At 33.2% G+C, this 25,015-nt stretch overlaps 4 protein-coding genes and 1 long non-coding RNA gene across 8 annotated transcripts; 2 read left to right on the top strand and 3 right to left on the bottom strand.

The window, feature by feature from the left end:
* The first annotated feature begins 653 nt into the window (after positions 1-653).
* Positions 654-5,311, top strand: LOC114189566 (pentatricopeptide repeat-containing protein At5g08305). 3 transcript variants are annotated; one of them, XM_028078169.1, is made up of 3 exons: positions 654-864; positions 1,848-3,553; positions 5,053-5,158. In XM_028078169.1, the coding sequence occupies exons 2-3, from the start codon at positions 1,930-1,932 to the stop codon at positions 5,133-5,135; spliced, it is 1,707 nt and encodes a 568-aa protein (XP_027933970.1). In that variant the 5' UTR covers positions 654-864; positions 1,848-1,929; the 3' UTR covers positions 5,136-5,158. The 3 variants fall into 3 exon arrangements, with proteins under 3 accessions (XP_027933970.1, XP_027933971.1, XP_027933969.1); XM_028078170.1 differs by having other exon boundaries at positions 667-864; positions 1,742-3,583; positions 5,053-5,311; XM_028078168.1 differs by having other exon boundaries at positions 667-864; positions 1,742-3,553.
* LOC114189567 (WAT1-related protein At3g30340-like) lies at positions 3,832-7,324 on the bottom strand. Its single transcript, XM_028078171.1, has 6 exons — positions 6,509-7,324; positions 6,251-6,307; positions 5,931-6,047; positions 5,446-5,848; positions 5,124-5,275; positions 3,832-5,039 (listed from the first exon to the last, which is right to left on the bottom strand). Exons 1-6 carry the CDS (start codon positions 6,814-6,816, stop codon positions 4,919-4,921), a joined length of 1,158 nt encoding a protein of 385 aa, XP_027933972.1. The 5' UTR covers positions 6,817-7,324; the 3' UTR covers positions 3,832-4,918.
* LOC114189568 lies at positions 5,614-7,671 on the top strand. Its single transcript, XR_003605692.1, has 3 exons — positions 5,614-5,693; positions 5,965-6,065; positions 7,380-7,671. It is a non-coding gene; the product is annotated as an uncharacterized LOC114189568 (long non-coding RNA).
* A 2,405-nt stretch (positions 7,672-10,076) lies between these two features.
* LOC114191861 (CAX-interacting protein 4) lies at positions 10,077-12,964 on the bottom strand. Its single transcript, XM_028081300.1, has 2 exons — positions 12,809-12,964; positions 10,077-11,263 (listed from the first exon to the last, which is right to left on the bottom strand). The coding sequence occupies exon 2, from the start codon at positions 11,234-11,236 to the stop codon at positions 10,274-10,276; it is 963 nt and encodes a 320-aa protein (XP_027937101.1). The 5' UTR covers positions 11,237-11,263; positions 12,809-12,964; the 3' UTR covers positions 10,077-10,273.
* A 2,586-nt stretch (positions 12,965-15,550) lies between these two features.
* LOC114190936 (lysine-specific demethylase JMJ25-like) lies at positions 15,551-23,266 on the bottom strand. Of its 2 annotated transcripts, XM_028080019.1 has the most exons (14): positions 23,093-23,266; positions 21,875-22,674; positions 21,640-21,752; positions 21,080-21,179; positions 20,860-20,998; positions 20,456-20,519; positions 19,663-20,374; positions 18,556-18,885; positions 17,799-18,098; positions 17,406-17,478; positions 17,234-17,319; positions 16,444-16,563; positions 16,153-16,211; positions 15,551-15,857 (listed from the first exon to the last, which is right to left on the bottom strand). In XM_028080019.1, the coding sequence occupies exons 2-14, from the start codon at positions 22,445-22,447 to the stop codon at positions 15,806-15,808; spliced, it is 2,721 nt and encodes a 906-aa protein (XP_027935820.1). In that variant the 5' UTR covers positions 22,448-22,674; positions 23,093-23,266; the 3' UTR covers positions 15,551-15,805. The 2 variants fall into 2 exon arrangements, with proteins under 2 accessions (XP_027935820.1, XP_027935819.1); XM_028080018.1 differs by having other exon boundaries at positions 21,875-23,255.
* Between the last annotated feature and the right edge of the window lie 1,749 nt (positions 23,267-25,015).

The following is a 25,015-nucleotide window of genomic DNA, read 5'->3' as shown; positions in this document are numbered from 1 at the left end:
TTTTGAAGTTTTATACAGATAAGAAATTACTATACACACGTGTTACATGTTATATTAGAAAACACGAGTTTTCTATTGTCGATTTCTTTTGGATATCTTTAATATAAACACGTGTAAAACATACGACTATATCCAATGAAATTTTAAAAAACTTTCAGTGCATAGTTGGATCAATACGATAAGATAATATTGAATAAATAAAAATTATTAGAATGGACAAATAGAGTACTTGGGAAAATTATAATTTTATGGTAATCTAATGTCATCTATATTTTAAATTTTAAAATTTATTTTTCTAAAATATCTTGTAATTAAAATTTAGTAATAAAATATATAAAACTACAGTTTGTTATAAAAATAAAGTTTAATCAAATTTAAATTAGATATTTTTAATCAATTTGTTACTCAATCTTTTTATTTCATTTGAATGTTGAAAATTATCATATTTTTACGTGAACATTTTGTTTGTTTACAATGTGTGGTTTTATGATTATCGTAAAATTATATTATTGATTTTATAGTTAAAAATATTTTAAATTTATAATTTTTTTTATTCTTTTGGGATATAATAGATATATTAAAACTAAATTAAAATAATTAATATTTAAAATAAGTGTCGTTACTTCTAAGTAAACAAAACAAAATACGATTAAATTTTATGAGCTTGTTCCTAATGTCATTCCTTCTAAGTAAGCACATGAGAGAAGTTGGATAGAAATAGAGTGAGTGAAGAAATGCATGAAATTGCATTGCAAATACGGTATAAATAGTATTGACGCAGAAAGAACGCTTGCGCGAGCAGAAATTGCAGTGGCATGTTGTGGAAGAAAATCTTCATAAACGTCAACACGTCTCTTTTTGTGGGTACGATTCACATGGACTTAGCTATATTGTTCTATTTTACGCTTCATTTTACAGCATGGTTATTTCCCCTTGATTTTATGATTGAACTGACTTAGTTTCAAAGATGTTTGTGCTACCTTATGGGATCACATACACAGTTAGCGACTTCTAACTGCTTGATAAAATGCCTGAAAGAATATTGACTGCATAAATAACAACTTGATGGGGGATAAATCGTTTGTGCAAATTGGAGTGCTTTAAAAGTGAATTCATATTATGTATTGCTATGCTGAACATTTTGAACTTTCACTCTCTTGAACTGCAGTTTCTGAATTTTGTTGCCTGACAGAGTGCAGCGTGTAAAGATAAGAAGTCACATAGGGGAATGCTATTGTTGTGTGCTATATTTAGTTTGGGATTATAGCTTAAGTTGAATTTATTATGATCCATCTGCTTAGTTGAGAGGTTTTGCTCACTGGGTGTCAATTATAGAATGTCACTTTTCATCATGTTGCTTTGTGATTTGAGGATGAAGCATGTTATGTAACTTTGATTAAAGGTCTGGATTGTGTATGATCCTTGTTTTCATGTTTAATGCTTTGTTATTAATCTTGTGGGTCAGTCTCCGTCATGCTGTGAAAACTCTATCTTTTCGGTTTTTAAAGAATGGTGACTAAATTATTGGTGGAAGGACTTTGAAGTCAAGAAATATGAAACTGGGTTATTCTTCAAGTTTTGCGGTGATGTATTTGAAGGTTTTATGATTTGAATATATTTATTAAAATAAACAATAAAAGAAGTCGGGTTCCTTTATTTCCTCATTTGTTCAAAAGTCTGTTACCTTTTTGTTTAGTTAGGCTTAAGACTGAGTGCTTCCGTTTTGTGTAATTTGATTCAGGTTTACAGAGCTCGTTCTCGTTCATTAATGACTCACTTTGTAAATTAAATTCAGAGCAACAAGAGGACCTATTGAAGCCTAACCATTGTATTCTGTCTCTTAACAGTGTTGCTTGGACTCTCCCTTGCTTTGATGATACATAAATCTTGAAGCATTAGATCTTCAGGTTTTACAAGATATATCGGTCAATGCTTGGTGTGTCATGGTCATGTAAAATTACAAATTTAAACCAAAATCTACTTAGCCTCATTGAAAAATGCAAATCAATGCTTGAACTGAAGCAACTTCATGCTGTTGTGATCTCCTTCGGCTTATCTCAAGATGACCCATTTATATCCAAAATTCTTTGTTTTTCTGCTCTATCCAGTTCAGGCGACATTAACTATTCGTACAGGGTTTTCTCTCAGCTTTCCAGTCCAACAATTTTTAACTGGAATACAATCATAAGAGGCTACTCAAATAGCAAAATTCCAGTTAATTCCCTGTCTATTTTTCTAAAGATGCTGCGACTTGGGGTTGCACCGGACTACTTTACATACCCATTTCTAGTGAAGGCATCAGCCCGCCTTTTAAACCAGGAAATTGGAGTATCTGTGCATGCTCATATTATACAAACTGGGCACGAGTCTGACATATTTATTCAGAATTCTTTGGTTCACATGTATGCTTCTTGCGGGAATATTATGTGGGCTCAAAAGGTATTTGACAGTATACAGGGAAAAAATTTGGTTTCGTGGAATTCCATGTTGGATGGTTATGCTAAGTGTGGAGAAATGGTAACAGCTCAGAAAATTTTTGACTCTATGTCAGAGAAGGATGTTCGCTCGTGGAGCTCTTTGATCGACGGTTATGTTAAGGCTGGGGAATATGGCGAAGCTATGTCTATCTTTGAAAAGATGCGGGCTGTTGGGCCCAAAGCCAATGAAGTTACCATGGTGAGTGTATCATGTGCTTGTGCACACCTGGGTGCTTTAGAGAAGGGCAAAATGATACACAAGTACATAGTGGACTGTGGATTGCCACTGACATTGGTCTTGCAGACTTCTATTGTGGACATGTACGCCAAATGTGGGGCAATAGAGGAGGCTTTGCTTGTATTCCGTGGGGTCTCTAAGAGTCAAACTGATGTGTTGATTTGGAATGCAATGATTGGAGGTCTTGCGACACATGGGTTGGTAGAAGAATCCCTTAAATTGTTTAAGGAAATGCAAACGGTTGGTATCCGGCCTGATGAGGTCACGTACTTGTGCTTGTTGGCTGCTTGTGCCCATGGAGGGTTAGTTAAGGAAGCATGGTACTTCTTTGAGAGTCTTAATAAACGTGGTATGACGCCTACAATCGAGCACTATGCTTGCATGGTAGATGTGTTGGCACGTGCAGATCAATTAACCTCGGCATACCAATTTATTTGTCGAATGCCCATAGAGCCAACGGCTGCCATGTTAGGTGCCCTGCTTAGTGGTTGTATCAACCACAGAAATTTAGCTCTTGCAGAAACAGTCGGCAAGAAGCTTATTGAGCTAGAACCAAATCATGATGGTAGATATATTGGCTTATCTAATGTTTACGCTGTGGACAAACGCTGGGATGATGCAAGAAGCCTGAGAGAAACTATGGATAGAAGAGGTGTGAAAAAATCACCCGGGTTTAGTTTTGTTGAAATATCTGGAGTCCTTCACAGATTTATTGCTCACGATAAAACGCATCCTGATTCAGAGGAAACTTATTGTATGCTAAATTTTGTTTTCCGTCAAATGAAATTTAGTTGGTACAAAGACAGGGAAAAGTCGCTGAAGGATACATCAATGGGAGATGACTTGCTTCTCTTTTGAGTAGTAGACGGTATTAAAAGTTTGTAGCTATTTACATTTTTTTAGAAGAATTATCTCAAATGCTCAATATTGTTTAGCAAAATGAGAAGTCCTCTAAATTTATGGGTTGAGCAACATGCCGTCACCCACATGAAGTCATCTGTAAGTTTTCTTGGAGTTGGGAGATTTTCCCAGCCTTAAAATTGAGGAACCATTCTCACGCCATTTTTTTTATCCAAAAAAGGAAAGAAAAAGAAAGCCATCTAATATGTAAGTACAACTTGCTAAATGTAAATTTTGAATCTAATTACCAGTTAATGAGTGGGAAATAACTGCATCATTAGATGTATTTCTTTTTCTGTGTGCTGCTTTTCCTTTTTTGGTGTTATGTATTTCTATCTTTCTGTACTAATGCAGTTATATTCTCAGCTAAAATTAAAGTGAAATTGATCTTATTGGAAAGGGAATAATAACTGTGTTCTCATATTGTTTTAGTCTAGCTTGAATTTGAGCATCTTTGTTTGGAGATAGGAATAAGCTAGCTATCTTAGGAATAACTTGTTTCTCATGACCACCCTTGATTGGATAAAAAGATATTTGGTCTTATAATCTTGAATATCTCATAGAAAATAAATTAAAATAATATATAGTTTGTAGCATTTTCTTGAATTATAATCATGAATATTTTCTTTTCACAGCTTTTGCAAAATCGATATTACGATTTATTAAAGAATCTTTTCAAAATCTGTCCAAGATCCAACCAATTAACCAAAAGCTCTTTTTGTGAAATTTGAGTGAAAAGATCCTCCTATCCAAGCAAACCTAGCTTGGGTTTCCATCATGATTGCAACAATTTATGTTAAGTATTCTTGTCTGAAATGAACTCGATGTTTCATGTTCAGATGTTTGCTTACTGATATTTTGTTTCTACAAGGAAACAAAATCAAGGTGTTTTTTATTAAGAAGTTTTACTTTTTGAACGTGCGTTGGTGATTGGTTGAAAGTGAACTTTTTTGCTGTAATGGTCCAGATATTGATGAGTAGATGCTGTTCCATCTCTCCATATGAAGTTGGAACTCGTGCTTCGCATGTATAAATCCATATAGAATATATATTTGAATAAAACTTCAAGATTAAGCATTCAGTGATTGACGCATAGGTTAGAGTCTACTACTGACTTGAATAATGGACTAAATATTTATCCTCAAGCTAAACTTTTTTATCTTTTGTTTTGTAGAGTCTCAAGTGTAACTGCTTTTGGTTCCTATAATAACACAATACTTTTTTTGTTATTTAGAGAACTCGTGTCCCGCGAAGATTAGAGGACACATTCGCAGCTAGTTATTCATTGTCATTGATGGCATTGCTATTGACGTTCTACATCTTGATTTGTTTGCATATCCTTCTGAACATCTTGTCCTTGCTCTTTACTTTTTCCCCACAGAAGAATATACATGCCAGCAATAACTAACGCAGATCCTGCAACACTGTTTATTGCAGATAGAGATACATCAGGTGCGATGAAAAGTAGAAAGGGCGGAAATCACAAAAGAATGAGATTAGAAATCAACCTTCCCAGATAAATTTCCTCCTTTAGTACAGAGAAATCAAGGACGGCCACAAATATCTGTATAAGGGGGGTAAAAGCTGCGGTGAAAACTGGACCACTTTGTTTGACACACCATGACATTGCCACATAGCACAAGCCCGACCCCACCAGTCCCTAAACTCACACAAATTTGAATGTCAAAGGCTTGGACATGCAGTTAGGATTGCTGAATCTTCTACTTGAAATGCAAACCAATGTTTTTAATTTGAGCTTAGAATTTGCAAAGAAACAGACTACTTAAAAATAATTTAAAATGATCATGATATTATGAAGAATGTACTTACAGCATATATAATACTTATTATTTCTAGCTTTCCTTTGAGAATCCACGAAGCATTATTTCTCTTGATGATCAGAGTTAACATTGCTGATTGAATGGCAGCGAAAAGTGACAAAATAGCTGTGCTGGAATATTGACATGGGTATTTTTTGCTAATCTTTGCTTGTATGATGAACCATGAAGACCACAGGAGGCAGCTTACAGTCAAAATTATGGAACCTATAATCCACGTCCCTAACTTGGCAGTTGAAGGTACACTTGTAACTTTGTCAGCTATGTATTGAGATTCTGGCTTGATAAGAGGCATTCCTTTGTAAAGGACCAACAACAAGGCTCCACCAATGCAAACAAAAGTTCCCACGATTTTAGCTTTTCCTCCCTTGCTTTGCATATTCACCTTCTCTATCCTTGAAAATTTTCAAGCCCAAGGATCAAAATTACTGTTGTTGTGTTTCCATAATCAAATAATATCCTTTTGTTTTAACTTACCCAAATGGCACTGCCATAATGAACGTAAATACAGGCACCATGTTGAGGAACGCACATGAGAACGTGGCTGACGTATATTCAAGTCCGAGAAGGAATAGGTTTTGTGGAACTGTTACTCTGAAAAGCATTAATAAGGTATTCAAATCATAAACATTGCGATGCTTGTTACAATTTGTTTAAAGTTGAGGTTTTGGATGGAAGGATTATGTTTCAAGATATCCTGAGATTTTGCTAGCCACTAATCACTTTTTATGTTACAATTTACTTAGACAACATAAATACAGAACCAGAAGCTTATGTTTAGTTACAATATTACTTACCCGAGTAGGGCACTGAGGAAAAGGAGAAATATTATGCGAACTTCCACTTTGTGTTTCCTGTAGAAAGCAAAAAAAATGGCTTTTTCTGTCATTTGCAAAATTTAGGTAGTTCTACGAGAAAAGTTGTCACTAAAACAAACAAGGTCGTGAATGTTAACCAAAGATGTGTTGATTAAGGTGACAGAGAAAGAAGAATTCAACAGTAACTTTTTTTTCTCTTCTAACTAGAATTTTATGAGAAATGAATTTGGTTCTTGCCTTTCATAGATGAAGGCAATAGGTGCCATGAAGATAAACGAAATTGCCTGTCGATATGTTATAATGGCCATGTAGTCCATTCCTTCATTAAGAACCTTCTTCAGAAGCAAATTGACAAAAGCCAGAGCCAAGTTAACTAGAATCATGATGGAGACTGGCTTGCACAGTTCATGGCAATGTGTCAACATCATGAAATTTATTTGTTGTACTTTGTTGTTTGTAAAGTTTTGGAAGAATGGTGAGATGACGGCTGTTTTCTCCAATATATAGAGGAATTCAACAGCCTCCCAGAACAGGGGAACAAACATGATGATATATTCCTCACCACATCAACATTCCCCATTCAATGTTCCAGGGTTTATTATTTGCTTGTTTTCAATTTCTAACGGTGGAAATTTACATGTAATCGATGAGATATTCGTTATTTGTCATTGACTCACCTCAGTCTGGGCAAATGAGGAACATATCAGATTCATCACATCAATCTTTTTCCAGTCAAATTGCCACATTTTACATGTTGATTCCTTTCACATTCCCTTTCCTACAATTTTCTGCTGCTAAGATCAGTAAGTATGACAAAGGGCTAATAGATTAGATCACGTGTTGTTTATATACATCAATTGACATCAGAATAAGCTTCTTATCTTCTGAATAAGTATAATCCAACATATGGTACCGCCCTTTGAACCATTACCTTCTTATCCTAGTGAATAAGTGGTTGCATTAGAATTTCACTAGTGGTGTAACTTGTAAGCAACATTAGAAAGTTAAGACAGATATGACATTGTCTCCAATTTCTTTTGGTTACTGGGAATCTATTTTTCTGATTTACTTCACACGTTACTTATTATAATTATTTGTCTTATTGCAGCCAAAAACAAGATGTCAAATCTTGGGAAAAGAAAGATAGCAGAAAGGTGTAAGATGCTGTCTCACTGGAATGCAAATTGCAGAATGTGAAAAGAGGTTTGTGGTGTATTTTTTTACTTTCATTGATCAATATATCATTTATTAGATACATTCTTATTCAAGTCAAGTAGAATCATTGTGAAAAATAAAGGTTTCTCGTGAATATTTAATTTAACTAAACATATAGAATTCGAGACCATGAGAAAGTTAAAATAACATTATGTGAATCGATTCCCATGTTCAGTTATTTGTATTGTATTATAGTAGTATAGTTTCGTCACATCATAGCCAAATTATAAAGGTTCTTGGAGCTTAATATTCTGGAAATACTATTTTTCCACAGTCTTTAGCACAAATACATCTCAGTAACCATTTGGTGGGAGGAAAATGTTGGAATGCAATATAAACATAATGGGAGTTGCTTTTTGAAAAGAACAAAGAAGAAAACTGAGGCCAAAAGAATAGATATTTTCTAGATATAGGAATTGACATTTCATCATGAAAATGAAGGAACACAGTACCACGTTTCAACCAAAACAGTTCACCATGCAATGGTTTTGATCAAATAAACAAAGAATCAATGCTTTATGTTATTTCATTCACTTCTACTTCCACTCTTGTTTTCATTTTATTATACTCATAAATAATCTCTTCCTCTCCCAAATATCTCTTTGATGGGATGACACTCCATGATATTCCAGTAATACTAAAATAGCAACTTTTAAGTATATTTTTATTCTCTTAAATCTTAAAATAAATTTGCTTACTATGCTCCAATTAAACTTATTTTATTTCCTGTGTTTTAGAAAGTATTCGTTCTGATATCTTTTCTAAATATAGTTAGAATTTTGTCTATGTTATTGGTAATCATACGTCATTTACATAACAACATATTTTTATTTTACGTTGTCATTATCAAATATTTTATTATGTGTTTGATTTCCTTTCAAAATACTCCTAGTGACAATATTCAGGTAAAGAAATTGATAAAAAAATGAGTACAAGTATTTTCTTCAAACTACAAAGTTTAAAACTAATTTTAATTTTGAATAATTAAAAACAAACTTTTAAATAGATAAATATTTAGTTTATAAACGAAATACAAATTTTTAAAACACGATATAAAAAAATATATTTAACAACTTTTTAATATTTACGTTATATGCGTAAAAATATTGAACAACGATACATACACTTTTATTTTATCTACAGTTGTTACCTATCGATCTATATCCATCATATCTATCTATCAATATATATATATATATATATATATATATATATATATATATATATATTATTTGTTTTTTTTATATCTCTTCTTTTCATCAGAATATATGACCTATAAATTTATCATTTTTACTCTCTCTAGAAATATATTAAGTGTTGATGTAGGATTAATCATTTTTCAAAAATATTAGGTTGCACTAATGCTTTTCTTCAAAATAAAAGTACAACACTGTTTGACCACTTTGTCAAAATTTTGACTGTGCTTCAATGCATCATATTCGCATTTATCCTCAATTACTGTGTAATAATCAACTAATGGTTGAGATCTTGCTTAGCCACTAAACATACACTTATCTTCACCGGTTGTTTATAAATGCTATGAAAAAAATTTAATTAAAAAATGTTTTAAGTATTAATATTTCAGGTTTTTTAGGATTTACAAAATTAATCATAAAATTCATTGTATTAACATTAGCATAATATTGATTTTTTTTTTTGTTTAGTATTTAAATGCACTTGATAGCTTTCAAACTAATTTCACTATCTAAATATTAGAAGAAAAAAATCACTGAATTTGGGGATGAAAGGTAACTTATTTAGTCATTTTATCAACTTATATTTCAGATTTCGCCATTTGTTCAAGAAGATTTATTTTTCCCTATTTAGCTATTAATTTGATCTCTGTTCTTATTTAGTTAACAGTCTTTAGAAACTTATTTTTACAATAGAAATGTTTTAATGGTTTAATAACAGTTCAAACCATTTTGACAGTTTATACAAACAAAAATTGGCAAAAGTAAAAGGTGAGGGAAATCAATGTGACTTACAGATACATTAATAAATACACCACTATATACTATAAGCTTGTGTAAAACAGCCATTGATTAATCTTAAAGAGCAGTAGAAACCAGTATATAGACAAAGTAATTGAACATCAAAACTCTAAAACTCAAGCAGAGCAATGCACTATATTTAAAGAAACATATAAATGTATTGTAACAAATAATTGTAACCAATTGTTTATTTTAATCCCTTTTTTAAATATTTTTCATGAAATGAAATTGATAGTATAAACGAGCTTATGTTATAAGTTTGATGAGTTTATTCACCAATGATTATGTAGCATTGAGCTATAAGGATCTCTGACAGTTAACAGGCAAGGAATATAATTCTAATACGAAAAAAATAGAAGTTATCTCATAACATCAAATGATTTATATGAAGTAACATTTAAAATAAGGGAAGTAAGTTTTTTCACTGATATTTTAATTTCAATAAGTTTCAAAGAAATTAGATAAAGTAAAACTTGTTTCTGCTAGGCTAAACCATCTATCAACTCTATCTGTTCTTGGTTAAATCTAAATTTGTTGTTCCTTGAACCTTCCCTTATACATCAAATTCTTTCGGCTAAGGCCTTTTTGACAGGATATAAATAAAATAACACCATATACTACAATCTCCTGCAAAACAGTCAGGCATGTATTTAATCTTACACAAGCAATAGTCGAAGTAACTGAACGTCCAAACTCTGAAAGTCAAGCACAAGGTCCAATATTTAAACCATACAGATGTATTACACGTGAATTTTAGAACCATCAAGGGGCATAAAATCGACTACCACAATGATCATTCATCATCCCCATGGTGACGGCTCCTTCTCTTTTCTGATTTGTTGACACGCCTACCCTTCCTCGAATCATCATGACCACTTGAATCAGTTTCAGAAGATGATGAGGCTCTTTTGTTCTTTCGTTTGTGCCTTACAATGGAATCTTCAGATGAATCAGAATCTGATAGATGGCTTCTCCTTCTTCTCTTCTCCTTCCTACTCTTCCTTCGCCTGCGTCTATACTCATCATCTTCATCTGATGACTTCTCCCTCTTCCTCCTTTGTTCCCTTCTTCTCTTCCTCCTCCTTCTCCTCCTCTCTTCATCTGAATCATCTGAATCACTAACTTTTCTCTTAGAACTCCTCTTCTTTGATCTACCTCTCTTTCTCCTCTTGTCAGAATCTTTGTCCGATCCATCATCATCTGAATCCCCCTTCTTGCCGGAAGAACTTCTCTTCCCACTAATTTTCTTCCCAGACCTTTCGGCGATAATTCTCTCAATCTCTGAATCAATCTCAGAATCAGAACTATCACTGTCCTCCTCCTCTTCTGAGCTCTCAACATTACTTCTCCTATCCACTTTCTCAACCTTCAACTTTTTATCCAGTCCAACCAACCCCACAGGCTGCATTGCATCAGGATCCTTCTCTTCATTGTCATCCTTGATTTTCACATAGTTCTTGCACTGAAACTTGAGGTGCCCAACACGGCCACATTTCTTGCAGGCCCCACGAGATACATCCACATCAGCATTTGTTATCTTAGCAAGCTGTAGAAGACCTTGAAAGCTAGCATATGCATTCTCAGCATCAGGTTCTGCATTAGGCATATTTTGTGAAGAATCCTTCTTGTCTTCCTTGTTGGGTGCATAAGGGTCATAGCCAATGGCACTCTGCCATATGCCATGGGTTTGAAGAGCTGCACTGCTGTGAACCCTATTGTTCGCAGGCATGCGAACCCTTCCTGCTGTAGCAGGCATCTTGATGTTTCAATTTCAATCTTTCTCCTGAGAAGAGAAAAGAACAACTTCATTGTCAGAAACAGATTAAGGGGGAGGGGAAAAGGTTTTTTCTTTCCGAAGGAAGGTCCATGACCTAGCAGATGATGAGTCTTTTTCTGTTTTAATGTGTTAAGATCCCTTATTTAACATAAAACAACATATATAGCCCTTTCAAGAGCAATGAATGCTAACACACGTAAAAAAAAAAAGACAGATTACATTGCTAATACATTTATCTTATTTCCCTATAATCAGAGTTACACTGGATCACCACATATATTATATTAACCTGTTATTATATAACAATTGTTCTTTTATCCAAATTCAAGATATCACACACTCTACAATTCTTCCATGATAGTAACTATAAAAGGACCAGCTCACTGTGGTCCATAATCTGAAATAGACTGCAACGTGCAAACATGCATAGTACAAAGAATGAATTCTTATTCACATAGAGAGGTTCAGCCATCACAGTGATGCTCAGTTACTTGTCCCCAATAGGATAAATGCTCTAAAAGGCAAGGACCATAGCCACTTATGAGCATTACCAGACTATAAAACAACAATCAATACAATAACCTTGACAAAAGACTCCACATAAACCTAATATCACAAGGAACAGTTGAATCATGCCATAAAATAAGCCAACACTACCATTGGGAGAACCATGGGGTGTGATATCTGTGTCCTAAACACACCGTTGTTGCAAATATTGTTGTTGCAAATATTGTTGGTGAAGGTTAAACCTAACCCTTCACCCAGATAGGATATGACGGTTCAGGTCAGAAAAACCCATGAATTAGTCGGTTCTAATTTTTTTAAACCAAACCCAGCTCTAAATTTTTCACACTATACATCCTTTGATTGAATATAGAACATGCAAATTTCATATCCACATACCAGATAAAGCAAACATCTTAAAACACCCAAATCTCAACAATTTGTACAGGCTTCAAATCTCAATGGACCTAAGCAAAACCTATCAATTCATGACGCAGAAAGCAGGGAAATATTGGGTTAGACATTTCAGCAAACAACACATGCTCAACCAAAGATCCAAATCAACTAGACGAAAACCATCATACACAAAAAATACAGATCCCTTCCTCACCCGCAAAAGAAAAGAATATAGAAACATTTCCACGCATACATTCACTCATTGGCTTAGCACAAGTGATCTATATAACTTCAGAATTTTCATCAAACACATAGCATCTCTCATCAAAAAAAAAAAAAAAAACATACAATTCCCGAAGTCCGGCTCTATTCATCAACCATGTGCACATATAAAAGATTTCAACAAAATCAGAAAATAAGCTGGCATGGAACATGGAATAGTGAAAGAGCGCACCGTCACATATTTTAACATCAAATCAACACCAATAAAGAATATAAAATATAACAAATGATACAGAAAATATGCAGAACAAGAGAGAAAAAACATCGTCAACTAAATCAAGATGTTCAGGGTATTCAGCGAACACCAAATAGCATATGAAGAAGCGATCAAAGAGATGATAAATAAACAGAGAAGAATCGCATGCTTACCGGGAATTATTAGGTGGGCAAAGAGATCACGGAGAACGCGCAATGACTGAATAAGAAAAGGAATAGGAATTAAATTGTTGCGAGATAGGGTTTGTGAGAGAAAGAAATTAGGACTTTTTTTTCCAAGATGAATCCCTTAAATAGTATAGAAAAGGAAGGTTCAGAGAGATTTATAAAAGTACGAAACAAATAAATAAATAAAACAACAATTTCACAAAAAAGAGGAAAAAAAAATAATTTGATCAAATAGGTTCGGTATAATACTTTAATGTTTTCAAATTTTTTATGATAAGATTTTTTTCTAGTATGTTTAATTTTCTTTTATAGATTTATTTTTTCAATATTTTTAAGATTATTACTATTAGGTTTTTTCCCTGATATAATATTAATTTACTTTTTTTTTTGCATAGTTTATATTTTATCGATGTTGTTTACCGTGGTTATTACCGTTATCTTATCTACTTTGATATTTGCTTGAAGATGATAATAATATTAAACTAATCAACTGAAATTTACATTATAAATATACACTTTTGCTATTATTTTAAAAAATGTATATGATATGATATATCTTACGATTTATTGAAAATTTTATTTAACTAATCTTTTCTATTAAATATAAATGGAATTTTAAGATTATCTCAAGACATAACATCCTTATTGCGTCAGTTTTTGTTGTTATATTAACTTAGGATTGTTCTTATTTTATGTCTTCATTATTAATGTAAAAGACATTTTTAATATTGTAATATTAACATGTATAAATGTTAGATTTGTATAAATTTTAATTATTATTATTATTATTATTCAAATAAAAATGTGCATTATAAAAATGAATATATATAAAATTGTTTTGACATTTTATTTATTATCACAGTAGCTGTTATTCATATCTTAATTAATCTACTATCTAAATATAATTTTTGAAGTTTTAATATTTCCATCGTTAATATAAAGCATTTTTCTTTTAATTAATTTTTTAATTTTTTAAATTTGCTACTAAAATTTATTGGACAAATAAATTATAAGACTAATGAGAAAACTTCGAGCTTCAAATAAAAATTAATGAGAAATCCACTCATGATGTGACTTCTTTCATCATGGTGTGTGATTTTTTAAGACTTTTAAAACACCATAATAGCTAGAAATGAAGATTAATCATAGTTTTGGTGGCTTCTTGAGTTCTCTGCAAAAAAACTCAATGCAAGTTTGTTTCAAAACAAGCACAGGATATCATGGCAAATTCAAATAATACATTGTTACTTTCAAATATTTTTCAAGCTGTATTAGACCTCTTTTACAAAGAACTTGTCATAGCATCATAAGCTCAATTTTTAAACCATATAAGAATCCAGACATGAAGTAACATAGGTAATAAAATGATATCAGAATTTTCTAATACTTCATCAAGAATAATATCAACTTCATCTTCAAGAGCCTCAATTTCTTCGACAGCATAAGGGTCCATACATTAAGTAACAGAGAAAATAAAATGATAATATTCAAATAGTTCACCAAGAACAACATCAGTGTGATCTTCAGCAGGAACAGGAGTACCGGTGGTAGCATGTGTATCAACTGTCAACTTAATTCAAAAGGATATATATATATATATATATATATATATATATATATATATATATATAATACAACAATCTTTCTATGAAATTCTTGTAGTTCTTAAAGTTAGAATACAATAAAATGATCACATTCTTCAAATAATTCACCAAGAATAGCAACAGAAATAAGAACACCTGTACCAGCAAACGTATCAACTGTCATCTTAATATCAAAAGGATACGTAGTAATACAATAATCATTCTTTGGTATCCTAACTTTATCTGAGAAGCATAGTGTGCGCAACTTTGTCCAGATGTGAAGAGTTAAAAATCACCATTTTGCTGTTTATGATGAAAACAGGCAGTGTTAATATTGTTGGCTTGAGCATCTTCAGAGTTCTTGTACTTTGGTGAAACGTGTGAACCATCCAAAAACTAAGAGTTTGAGACCACGAATTGTAACGAAGAAATTATTATTATTGCCAAATGAGGAGACGAGGAAATTGTCATCACCAAGATTGAAATCGATGGAGGTTGAGAAATGATGAGCAACAAAAGACCAAGAAAAAAAATTAAAAGTTTAGCATTGCAGATGAAGAAGTCATTGAAGAGAACAGTTCTTGGTACTGTGTAAGGTATCAGAGAAGATTGAAAAACATCACAAAACTATATCATTACCCAACAAACAAAGGATACATATAAACACCGAAGAGAACAAGAGAAAACCGACTTAACACATCTAACAGAGCTCGTTGTGTTGCATCCTTACTCTGCATTGATGCACAAAGGAGAGAATACGTATGCAAAGAGGCATTAGTTTATTCTGAACCTTAATTCTTTGTTTTTTTAATTGAAGTTGAATGTAGAAAATGTATAAGTGCCCTATTACTTGAAAACAAAAACAAAAAAATATCGTACTATGTAAATAATCAATCCAACATTATCTTTAAACAGCTTTAGATTCAAAGTACATTTTGTGTCTCTTCAAACCCTATTCTAACATAATGCAAAAAGGAACACTTAGAATAGGTGATTCATTCTGCACCTCGGATGGTCTGTGTTACAAAATGAGAAAAAATAAGCATACGTTACAATACAAGTGATGTTATTTGTATTTCAATACAAGTGTTTCAAAAAAAAAATCTAGAACATCGGAAAAGTCTAATATGAATGTTACAGTAGATTTAGTAAAATCTAACATAATACTTATATTACCTCTGGTTGCATTCTTCAGAATACAATTAAATGGCATTTAAGAGTTGGTAATCGGAAACATGAACATCTAAAAAAGACACAAGCTAAATGTGAAAGCTAGGTTTACAAGACGTATAATGTTAACCAAAAAGGGAGCCAAAAAAAAAAACCCTTCCCAGGTGTGGTTGAAACAACAAAATACGAAACCGTTCTTACAGTCACGAATGAGCTAATGACCCAAAATTTATTCTTCCACCTCTTCCTCTTTGTCTGTTAAGGGAATATTTACTTCCATCCTGTAAATTGAATGGTAATAATCAATTTGAAGAATGATAATTGAATCAAGAGCCTAAAAAACATAATCAGCATGAGAACAGTACAGTAATAATCAATTTGAAGAATGGTAATAGAATCAAGAGCATAAAAAAGAGCACAGTACAGTAATAATCAATTTGAAGAATGATTGTTAAATCAAGAGCCTAAAAAACATAATCTGAATGGCATAGTACGCAAGAAATAATCTAACAATGTACTCAGCAAATGCAAGTATACAGTCCATTTCAAAGGGTCTGAAGTTTGGAATTTGCTAACCTTGCTTTCTCCAATTTTGTTATCACATCTTGCATAGCATATATTGTCATCTTTTTCACCTGTTACAAAAGCAGTAATCAAGGAGAAAGGTAACTTCAATTTACAGCACAAAGCTGTTGGCATGACAATTTAAATACTTTTGTTTGCTTGCCAAGTTTATTTCTTGATGCATTTGAATAAAATAATTATAGAACTAATCATATTTGCCAGGTATGTTTTTGGATCTGAGAAGTTATTAATATGAAAAGAAATAAATGGCAGAAACAAATCAACAAAAATAGTTTGACATACCTCCAATTTATCCTCAGCAGACCCATGGCTTATGGGAAGTGTACGAAATTCCTCTGTTAAACGAAAACACTCCCCAACATTTTCAGGAGAAACAAAATCCAATGCAACCTTAATACATGACTGCAAAAGAAAGACATATTATCATGCGTTTACAGAGAACATTTAAATAAAACTTATGAACCACAAAAAGCAACCAAACTTTGATGTATCAACAGTTTCACTTCCTTCACAGACTTGCTTGCTTTGCCAATCATGGACATGGGATTAATTTAAGGTAGTTAGTAAACACTAAAAATAATCAACGAAACAATGAAATAATTTTATTAATATCAATCACATCAATAACAGTCTCAACTCTCTTATTCGTAACAATTAATTTCTCTAAAATAAAGAAACAAAATATGTCAAAACAAATAGGAAAACTCTAAAGGTATTTCATCTCGATTCTCAATCAATATGAAGATATATTTGTATACCAATTAACTACTATTTACAACACTTCCACTAAAATTGGTAAATGAATGCCATTCATACCCTACTTGGCCAGAAGATCTTGAAATATGTCCAGAAACACACTCCGTTGAAAACGTAAATTATCTTATGTCCTAAAGGAACATGAGTTGTAACCACAAAATCTCTATATAGACTATCTTTGATTATGTGACTGTTAATTTCAAGATGTTTGATTATGACATGTTGTAATAGATTATGGACAATGATCATAGCTAACTTACTAAAACCTGCCTTGATGTTCATAGCAAAACAAAATTACCCTGTATGTTCATTTTACCTTCAGATTTCTGACTTGGTGAGGACAGCCAGCTGGAATGAAAACAGCATCTCCAAGCTTCTGAACGAATGTCCAGGGCTCAATTCCTACAAGAAGATACATAACTGTGAATTTGTAGAGGCACAATTCAGACTTCTACACCAAATCAAAATACGAAAATTGGGTTACTAACCATACTCTTCCTTAAGCTTCCTCTTATGCTCCACGGTCAAATAGAATGTCTGGTCATGGATGGGGTGAATAACCTTCATTACCGGAGGATATGACCCGTTCAAGAAAAAATAAAGTCTAATGAGTAAGTGCAGTAACCACAGGTGATGCATTATCAATATACAACAGGTATTGTCCGCCACATACTTTAAAATAATTATTCACAACCATCATTCACCAAATCCATAATTACATGTATATAATGAAAAATTTATTACAAGAAAATGAGGGAAAGGGAGAATCCAACAAGGGTGAAATCCTCCAAATGTTACAAATATAAACACTAATTCTATTTGTTATGAACCAAGATTCACAAATGACTCAGGCTGAAAAATAATACCCAATATTGATTTACCTGCTCCAAAGGACGGCAATGGATATGCCTAAACTCTCTAAAATGCTTCCACAGATACTCCTGCAATTTAGGTACATCCTGCCTCCGAAAAATATCCCACAGAGCACCTTCTGAGCCATCCCCTGCAAACGACAAATCACTTTCTGGCATCGTTTTTACTTTGTCAACATTAGTTTCTCTATCGTGATCACTATGCAGCTCCCTCTTGTCTTGCTCAAAGTGCTTTTGTTTCAACTTCTCAATGGCACTAAGATGCCCGGGTTCCAATTTGACTTCAGCAATATGAGTCAACACATTTACCTAGAACAGTCAAGTTATTAAAAGGGAAAAAAAATACTTTAATTTCACCATTAATTCGTATAGAATATACAGCAATTAAAACAAAACACAGACAAATACATTTGATGAGGAAACGTTAATGTACACATAATTTATAGCATATATATCTGATCCAAATGCACATATTATATGAAATTCTTTCAAATACAAAAATATACAGATTAACTATGGATGAAGACAAGGCACAGAGCAGAAAATTCATGATGTGAATTGAAACAACAATCTGCTTACTCTGCTCATAAGAACCCAACAAGATAAATAATGCATTATGAAATACAACAATGAATACAACCTACAAACTATGCACTTTCAAACATGAAACACTATTGGGAAAAAAAACACCCTTAAATCTTCAAATTATTTAGAATAAATCCTTGAAAATAAAAGATCAGGAAGGAGAAAAGAAAATAGAACATACTGCATCGGACATATCACAGTGGAGCTTAGTCACTGAGTCACCACGTCCAAACTCCTCAGGAAATCCATAAGCAATATATGTCTTTGGCCCCATGTCTGGCTTTAGACACTCCTTAGGTAATTTAACAGCTAAGTTAAGACAGCCACCAAGAGGATCAGTATATTCCTTGAATGGTAAGGACGATATAAACTCAGCACAATGTCTAGGCAAGCGTTCCTCAAATAAATTAGAAGGTGGCCAATCTTTTAACTTCAATATCCGAGGCCAATTAAGCCAATCCCCAAAAGCTTTCGTATACCCAATAAAGAATTGGTGGATGTTAATTTCTACCTGGATTTAACCAACAACTCATAAAAATGAAGAAATCAGCAGTGACAGAGTATCAAAAACGTCAAGTAAAAGCACTAAAGAATTGCAGAATTGGTAAAATAAAGCAGACGCCACTTACTCTAGTCTGATTACAAAATTTGAAAAGAGCAAGAAAATTAAAATGCACATTACACAACATCGACTAGATCCTGTGGCAAGGGAGCAGAAGCAGCAAATCATAATAACAAAACATGGTGCAAAGGCAACAGGAAAGGGTGGTTTGTTTGGAAAAGAAAATAAACATAGGGGCAGGGACTAAATTAAAGCAAGCAACAAGTATGTGATATATTAACTAAACTCTCAAAAATGAACTTTAAGTTACCACCCTAATGTGTGTTCTAATGACCCACACTCAACCTTGGACTGGCGTATCCTTATGACCCGGACAACAAAACATCAACAATCCGTTTCTTTTAGTGGAACTATCCACCAAAATATCGTAATTTTTAGGTATTTTAAAAAATATTTTTTGAACATTCAGCTCAGACAAGTTCTTGGAAGTCAGGAATTGACAATACTAAATGCACTGAAACTACACAAAACCAAGAAAAGGGTGAAGTTACCAAATTCAAGAAATTTAACATATATTTGCCATAATTAAATTAGCCTCTACCAACCATTTGAAGCATAGTGGCTCCAGGTAAAAACCAATATTAAACAATTTAAACGTAAAGCTTCATGGGAGTGAATAACAAATTTTGAGAAAAAAATCACTCTGGTGAACAAAGTTAAACAAACCTCGCAGAAATCTAAGCAATCAATTGCCTTTACATCTAAATGTTGTTCATGTTTGGTATTAGTCATCTGACGGAATGCACGCCACATGACAAGTGGTTCCCAGCTTAAACCAGATGTACAATCAATCACATGGCTAACAATGACAGGCTCTCCCTTTTCCCAATGCCACTGAAAATGCCCTAAATCCTCATCCTGTAGTTGTACAGCCTTAGGACAGTACAAATAGTTGTCACTAGAATCTGCACGGGAAGCAGCCTTCCTCATATCATAATTTGCGTTTCTATCAGGCCTTGAACACAAACAGATTTTGTCAGGGGTCCCATGCTTGAATGTTTGTGCCAGTCCATTTGCTTTACACAATAAATCAGTTATAAAATGTTGACCTAATACACTTCTCAGTTCAAGAAAACCATGGCAACATTTATCACTGGCTTTTGGACAAGGAATGCTACCATTACTTTCTGCATGCCATCCAGCTCTTGACCATTCACGAATTAGAGGCTTAGCAGCATCATTTAATTCAGTTTGGTTTACTGTTTCCTCTCCACCATGCAAGTACTCACGACCTCTGAATGAAAACTCCAACATAATTGGATCTGCACCCCCTACAAGCTGACCACTACGAAGTTCACGGCAACAGATGAGACAAAGATCAAAAGAGCATTCTGTACAGCTTCTATGGTAATCAAATATGGAGGTTTTGCAGTTGTCACTGCAAGAGAGTGTTAAGTTAATAAATAAAGATACAAGGATAACTGGAAAAAAGAAAATAAGATGAGAGAAAGATACCAACCAATATACACGTTCATCCTTACAATAATCCGCGTGCACTACTTTAAGCTCTGAGACTGAGATTCCTATAGTGCACATCCAAATAGCAAATTATATAATGCAAATATATGGAATTTGTACTAAACTCTGACTAGAACATAAGATGAAAGGCAAACTTAAAGCTTATCAATTATTATAAAATATAAAACAGATAATTATTTCTCGTTTGCAAGTCAGAATTTATTGCAAAGAGATGCGTGGCTTCATGACATACAACAAAATTGGCTTAGTTGTGAGTATCATAATGTGTTGGGACAAATATGCAAGATCAAATATTGTCTTCTTCAGCATCAAATTCATTTGTTTGGTGAGAAACGTTGATTCACATATTAGTAACCAAAATCAACACTTGTAATGGAAAAATACCCTGTATCTTAGCTTCTGTCTCGTTCTCAATCATTTGTTCTTCATCCAACAATCTTAAATACGGAAGAAGTACTTGCAGCAAACACGTAGAGACCTCAACCTTCTCATTTTCATTGGTACTTGTTTTATTCTTCATTTCCTACAGAAAACGAAATGACAACATTTTAAATGCTGAACTCAGAAAATCACAAGACAGTTACTTGAAGGGGGAAGACCTAACTTTAATAAGTACATCGGATCGCAAGCATGCTTTGCAGTTGCAATTACCACGGCACACGGGACATGCCTCTGCAATGTAATCCTCTTTCAAATGAGGATACCTAAAGACACAGAAAACACTTCAAGGATTAACAGTTGGTCAAGTTGTCATCATTCAAAACCAAAACTACCAAATATTGCAATATCTAATCCAGGAATTGATCTGGGAATTGTTTCTAGCCATTAAGACATTTCCTCGAAACATAGGAAAGGGAAGCATATTAGACATAGAGTATGTAACTTCTAGAAATTTCGCATAGAAATCATTAACCACATGGATAAAAAACTGGACATGTCATTTATACATGGGCTTGTCACTTTAAGTCTTTCAGATAATCTGTATAAATATTACAGCACAAAGAACATGTCAGTAACACTTACTTGGTAGCTGGCAATGCAGTGATGACGCAGAAATAAACCTCGTATTGATCTTACCCAACCAAACAAGGCATGCTATACAATATAATGACATTACAATTTAAATAGAAAGAAAAAAAAAATCAAAGTGAGAAGAAGTTATACCAATTTAGAATACAGGGTATGCAAAATCTTTTCCTCTTGCATTTTGAGCACCTCACAACCCTGCCTTTATCATTTCTCTGGCATTGATGGCACATTAAGGATTGTTCAACAGACTGTTTATTGACAAAACAGAAACACCATCTCAAATGTGAGCTAAATCACTTTCGTATGAAAAGCTAAACCCAAACAGATATACATACTTTTTATTGAATAAATAAATAATAAATCACTTCACCTTCTTATCCCTCTTACTCTTTTCCGGCTTCACAGCTTCTATTTTTACTTTACGAGTTCTAAGATTATGTTGTTTCCCATTGCCACTTCCACTTCCCGAAAGAACGACAGACATTTCAAACTCAGCATCCCCTTCCTTAACAACCTTTCTTTTCCTCCCAGGTCTCTTAACATGAACCCCACCATTACCTCCATCTCTCACGCCTTCTTGAAGAGAAGAAGAACCACCAACCCCATCCCTTTCACCGTGGCTAACATCTCCATCACCATTCTTCTCCAACAAACTGCCATCTGAAATCTTACTGTCCATGTCTTCATTTTCTTTTTTAATCCTTCTGCCGCGCTTCTTTTCCGCACCTTGAACAGAAGAACATCCTACCCTGCTATTTTCACCATTTTTCTCCAATAAATTTTCCCCCAACAACTTCATTTCCATCTCATACTTTTCCTGTTTACTCTTTCTGCCTCGCTTCTTTTTAACACCTTGAACCGAAGTAGAAACTTCAACTCCACCATTTTCACCACGGTTTTCGTCTCCAGCGCCGCCCTTCTCCAACGAACTCCCCTCTAACATCGTTTTCTCGCCCTCCTCCTTTTCACTTCTTCTGCCACCCTTTCCTTTCACACCTTCAGCAATAGAAGAAAACCTTACAGCCCCATCATCAATTGTTTCCGTAAAGTTTACTGCTTTACTCTGATCAGCTTCACACTCCCCATTGAAATCTAAAGATTGAGTATTTTGTTGGGTGGGGTTTGAATCTTCCGGAATGGTGACTGTATTATTACCTCGACGCCTTTTCCCTTTGCCCATGAAGTAAAAGGGTATCAATATTTTTTTTTTAGTGTATTGGCAAAATATAAATAACCAAGATCAAGAATCACTAATGACAGTGATAAAGATCGAACAAAAACGATTTGTGAACCCTAACTATTTTGACTCTCTGGATTCTATTTCAGTTCTGTTACACGCCCCAAAGGACCCGTACCTAGATTATTATCTTCTTACATGGAAAAGATAAATAAAAAAGGCAAAATGGGAGGGAGAGTTTTCAAATCCCGCGCCAAGATTAAATTTTTAGGGAATGCTTTCCAAATTTAATCGACTAATTAGTCAAGAAAATTAATTTCAATGGATACGCATTTAGTGTAACAGTTGGTTGAAAGTGGGAAACAGCGTAAGCGTAAAAAATCACACTTTGATGGGTCAAAGAAAAAGTACCAAAAGAACAAAAGAATTGCGAAAATCGATGCTTCTGTGGGAGATGTCTCTTCGCTCTCAGAGCGAAACTTGAGTCCGTATTTGAAACTATTAAGTGTGCGAGGAAAGTGTCGATCAAAGAGTAATTCAAAACTGTGGGCTTCAACTTCAACCAATGGGTTGGTAAACCTCAAAGATCTTGTTGGATCATATATAAGTCATGAGAAATTACGATTTGTTTTTAAATATTCTGTTTTCTTAAGTAACCTGTCAATAATTACACGTGAAAATTGATAATAATTGATTAATTGAAATCTTACAAAGTTTCTTTTAAATTACTTTCACTGTTTTCGATTTTTAAAAATATTTTATTTTAAATATTTAAGTATTTAAAATTTGTCTTTTATATGTTATATGGAGTGGTGTTAAATGTTTTACTATTTTTTAATAAATGCAAATAATTTAATATTTATGATTTATTTATTTGTTTTCTATTTAAGAAGTGTATATATTTTAATATTATTTAGTTTTAATCTTTTTATCTAAAAATATAAATAATTTAATATTTTAATTAATTTAATTATTTTTTCTAATTAAGATTTTAAATTTAAAGAATAAATTTTATTAAAACCTTAAGTATTTAAATGGTTTGAATGCTACAAAATACAAGTAATTGTTTCTATTGTTTATGATCTAATTTTCTTTTTTAAGATTCCTTGATGACAAGGATATAATCAGAATAACATTTGAGATTTTTTCCAACCTTTACTCATCACTTAATATCTTCTTTTATAAGTCTAATATTTATAATTATCTTCAAAATCTAAAATTCAATATATTGTATAAGAAAACCATCAACGTGATATATTTTGTTTAATTGAAATCACTATGTTCATTCACAAACACGTATTATTGACATCTAATTCATTCATATATTCTCATTTACACGTACATTTTATCTCAGTTTGTTTTCAAATACTATAATCTGTTACATACGTAAAAAACATTAAATCTCAACTATTTATAAACAAATGTGAAAAAGTTGACAATTTTGAATATTTAAAAGGGTTAAAATACTCCGTTGGTCCTCCTTTTGGTTCAGAAATCTCAAATTGGTCCTCATATTTTAATGGGTCTCAATTTCGTCCTCGTTTTTGTAATTCAGTATTAAATCAGGGTAATCACTAACAGTGTTAAATTTTTTAACGTTAACTTGGTTTTCATTTTCTGACGTGGCGTTTATTATTTTTCAGAACGGCACAGTGACTGCATGGATTGAATTAAAAATAACATAGTGCTTGAAAAACCCTAAATGTAATTAGGAAATTAGGGATTGGATTGGGAAAATCAGTGTGAGGCGTGGATTGCGAACCCCATGTGCGTGGACGAAGGTGAAGTAGGACCACATTTTTCTTCAATTACATTTTCACTGCACCATGAAAAAAAAGTTGCAGCCAACAACTTCTTCACTTCCACCCTATCAAACGAAACAAAAAACCCCCAATTGCAAAATTAGGTTTTCCAAAATCAAAATACAAAAACAACATACACAAAAAACAGAACTAAATTCATTTCCATATCTCATATCTTGAACTTTGGGCATCTCCAAAATTTTCTCCCTTGTTCTTAGCAGTTCTCATGATTGCCTTCTCACCGCAATAGCAAAGAGGTGCGAAATCGAACTTCCTCCCCACACCCCCATGAGAAGAAATGGTAGAATTTGTGCAGGACAAGGACGAGCAAGAATGAGAGGGAGACATTACCGGTGCAGGATGAGCAAAACAGAGGAGACCATAAACCTTCCGCACCCTCTTTCAAATTCAAACACTTATCATCTCCCAATATTACCTTCTTAAAAGAGAAGACAACAATGGTTGTTTAAGGTGCTAACCACAACTCATTGACACGTAAGATTGAACATTACAGCCACATCATCACATATAA

This window comes from Vigna unguiculata, chromosome 7, assembly GCF_004118075.2.
Source record: "Vigna unguiculata cultivar IT97K-499-35 chromosome 7, ASM411807v1, whole genome shotgun sequence".
In the NCBI taxonomy this organism is placed as follows: domain Eukaryota; kingdom Viridiplantae; phylum Streptophyta; class Magnoliopsida; order Fabales; family Fabaceae; genus Vigna; species Vigna unguiculata.
Note: the sequence above shows the minus strand (reverse complement) of the source record. Positions and strands in the feature narration are given on the sequence as shown.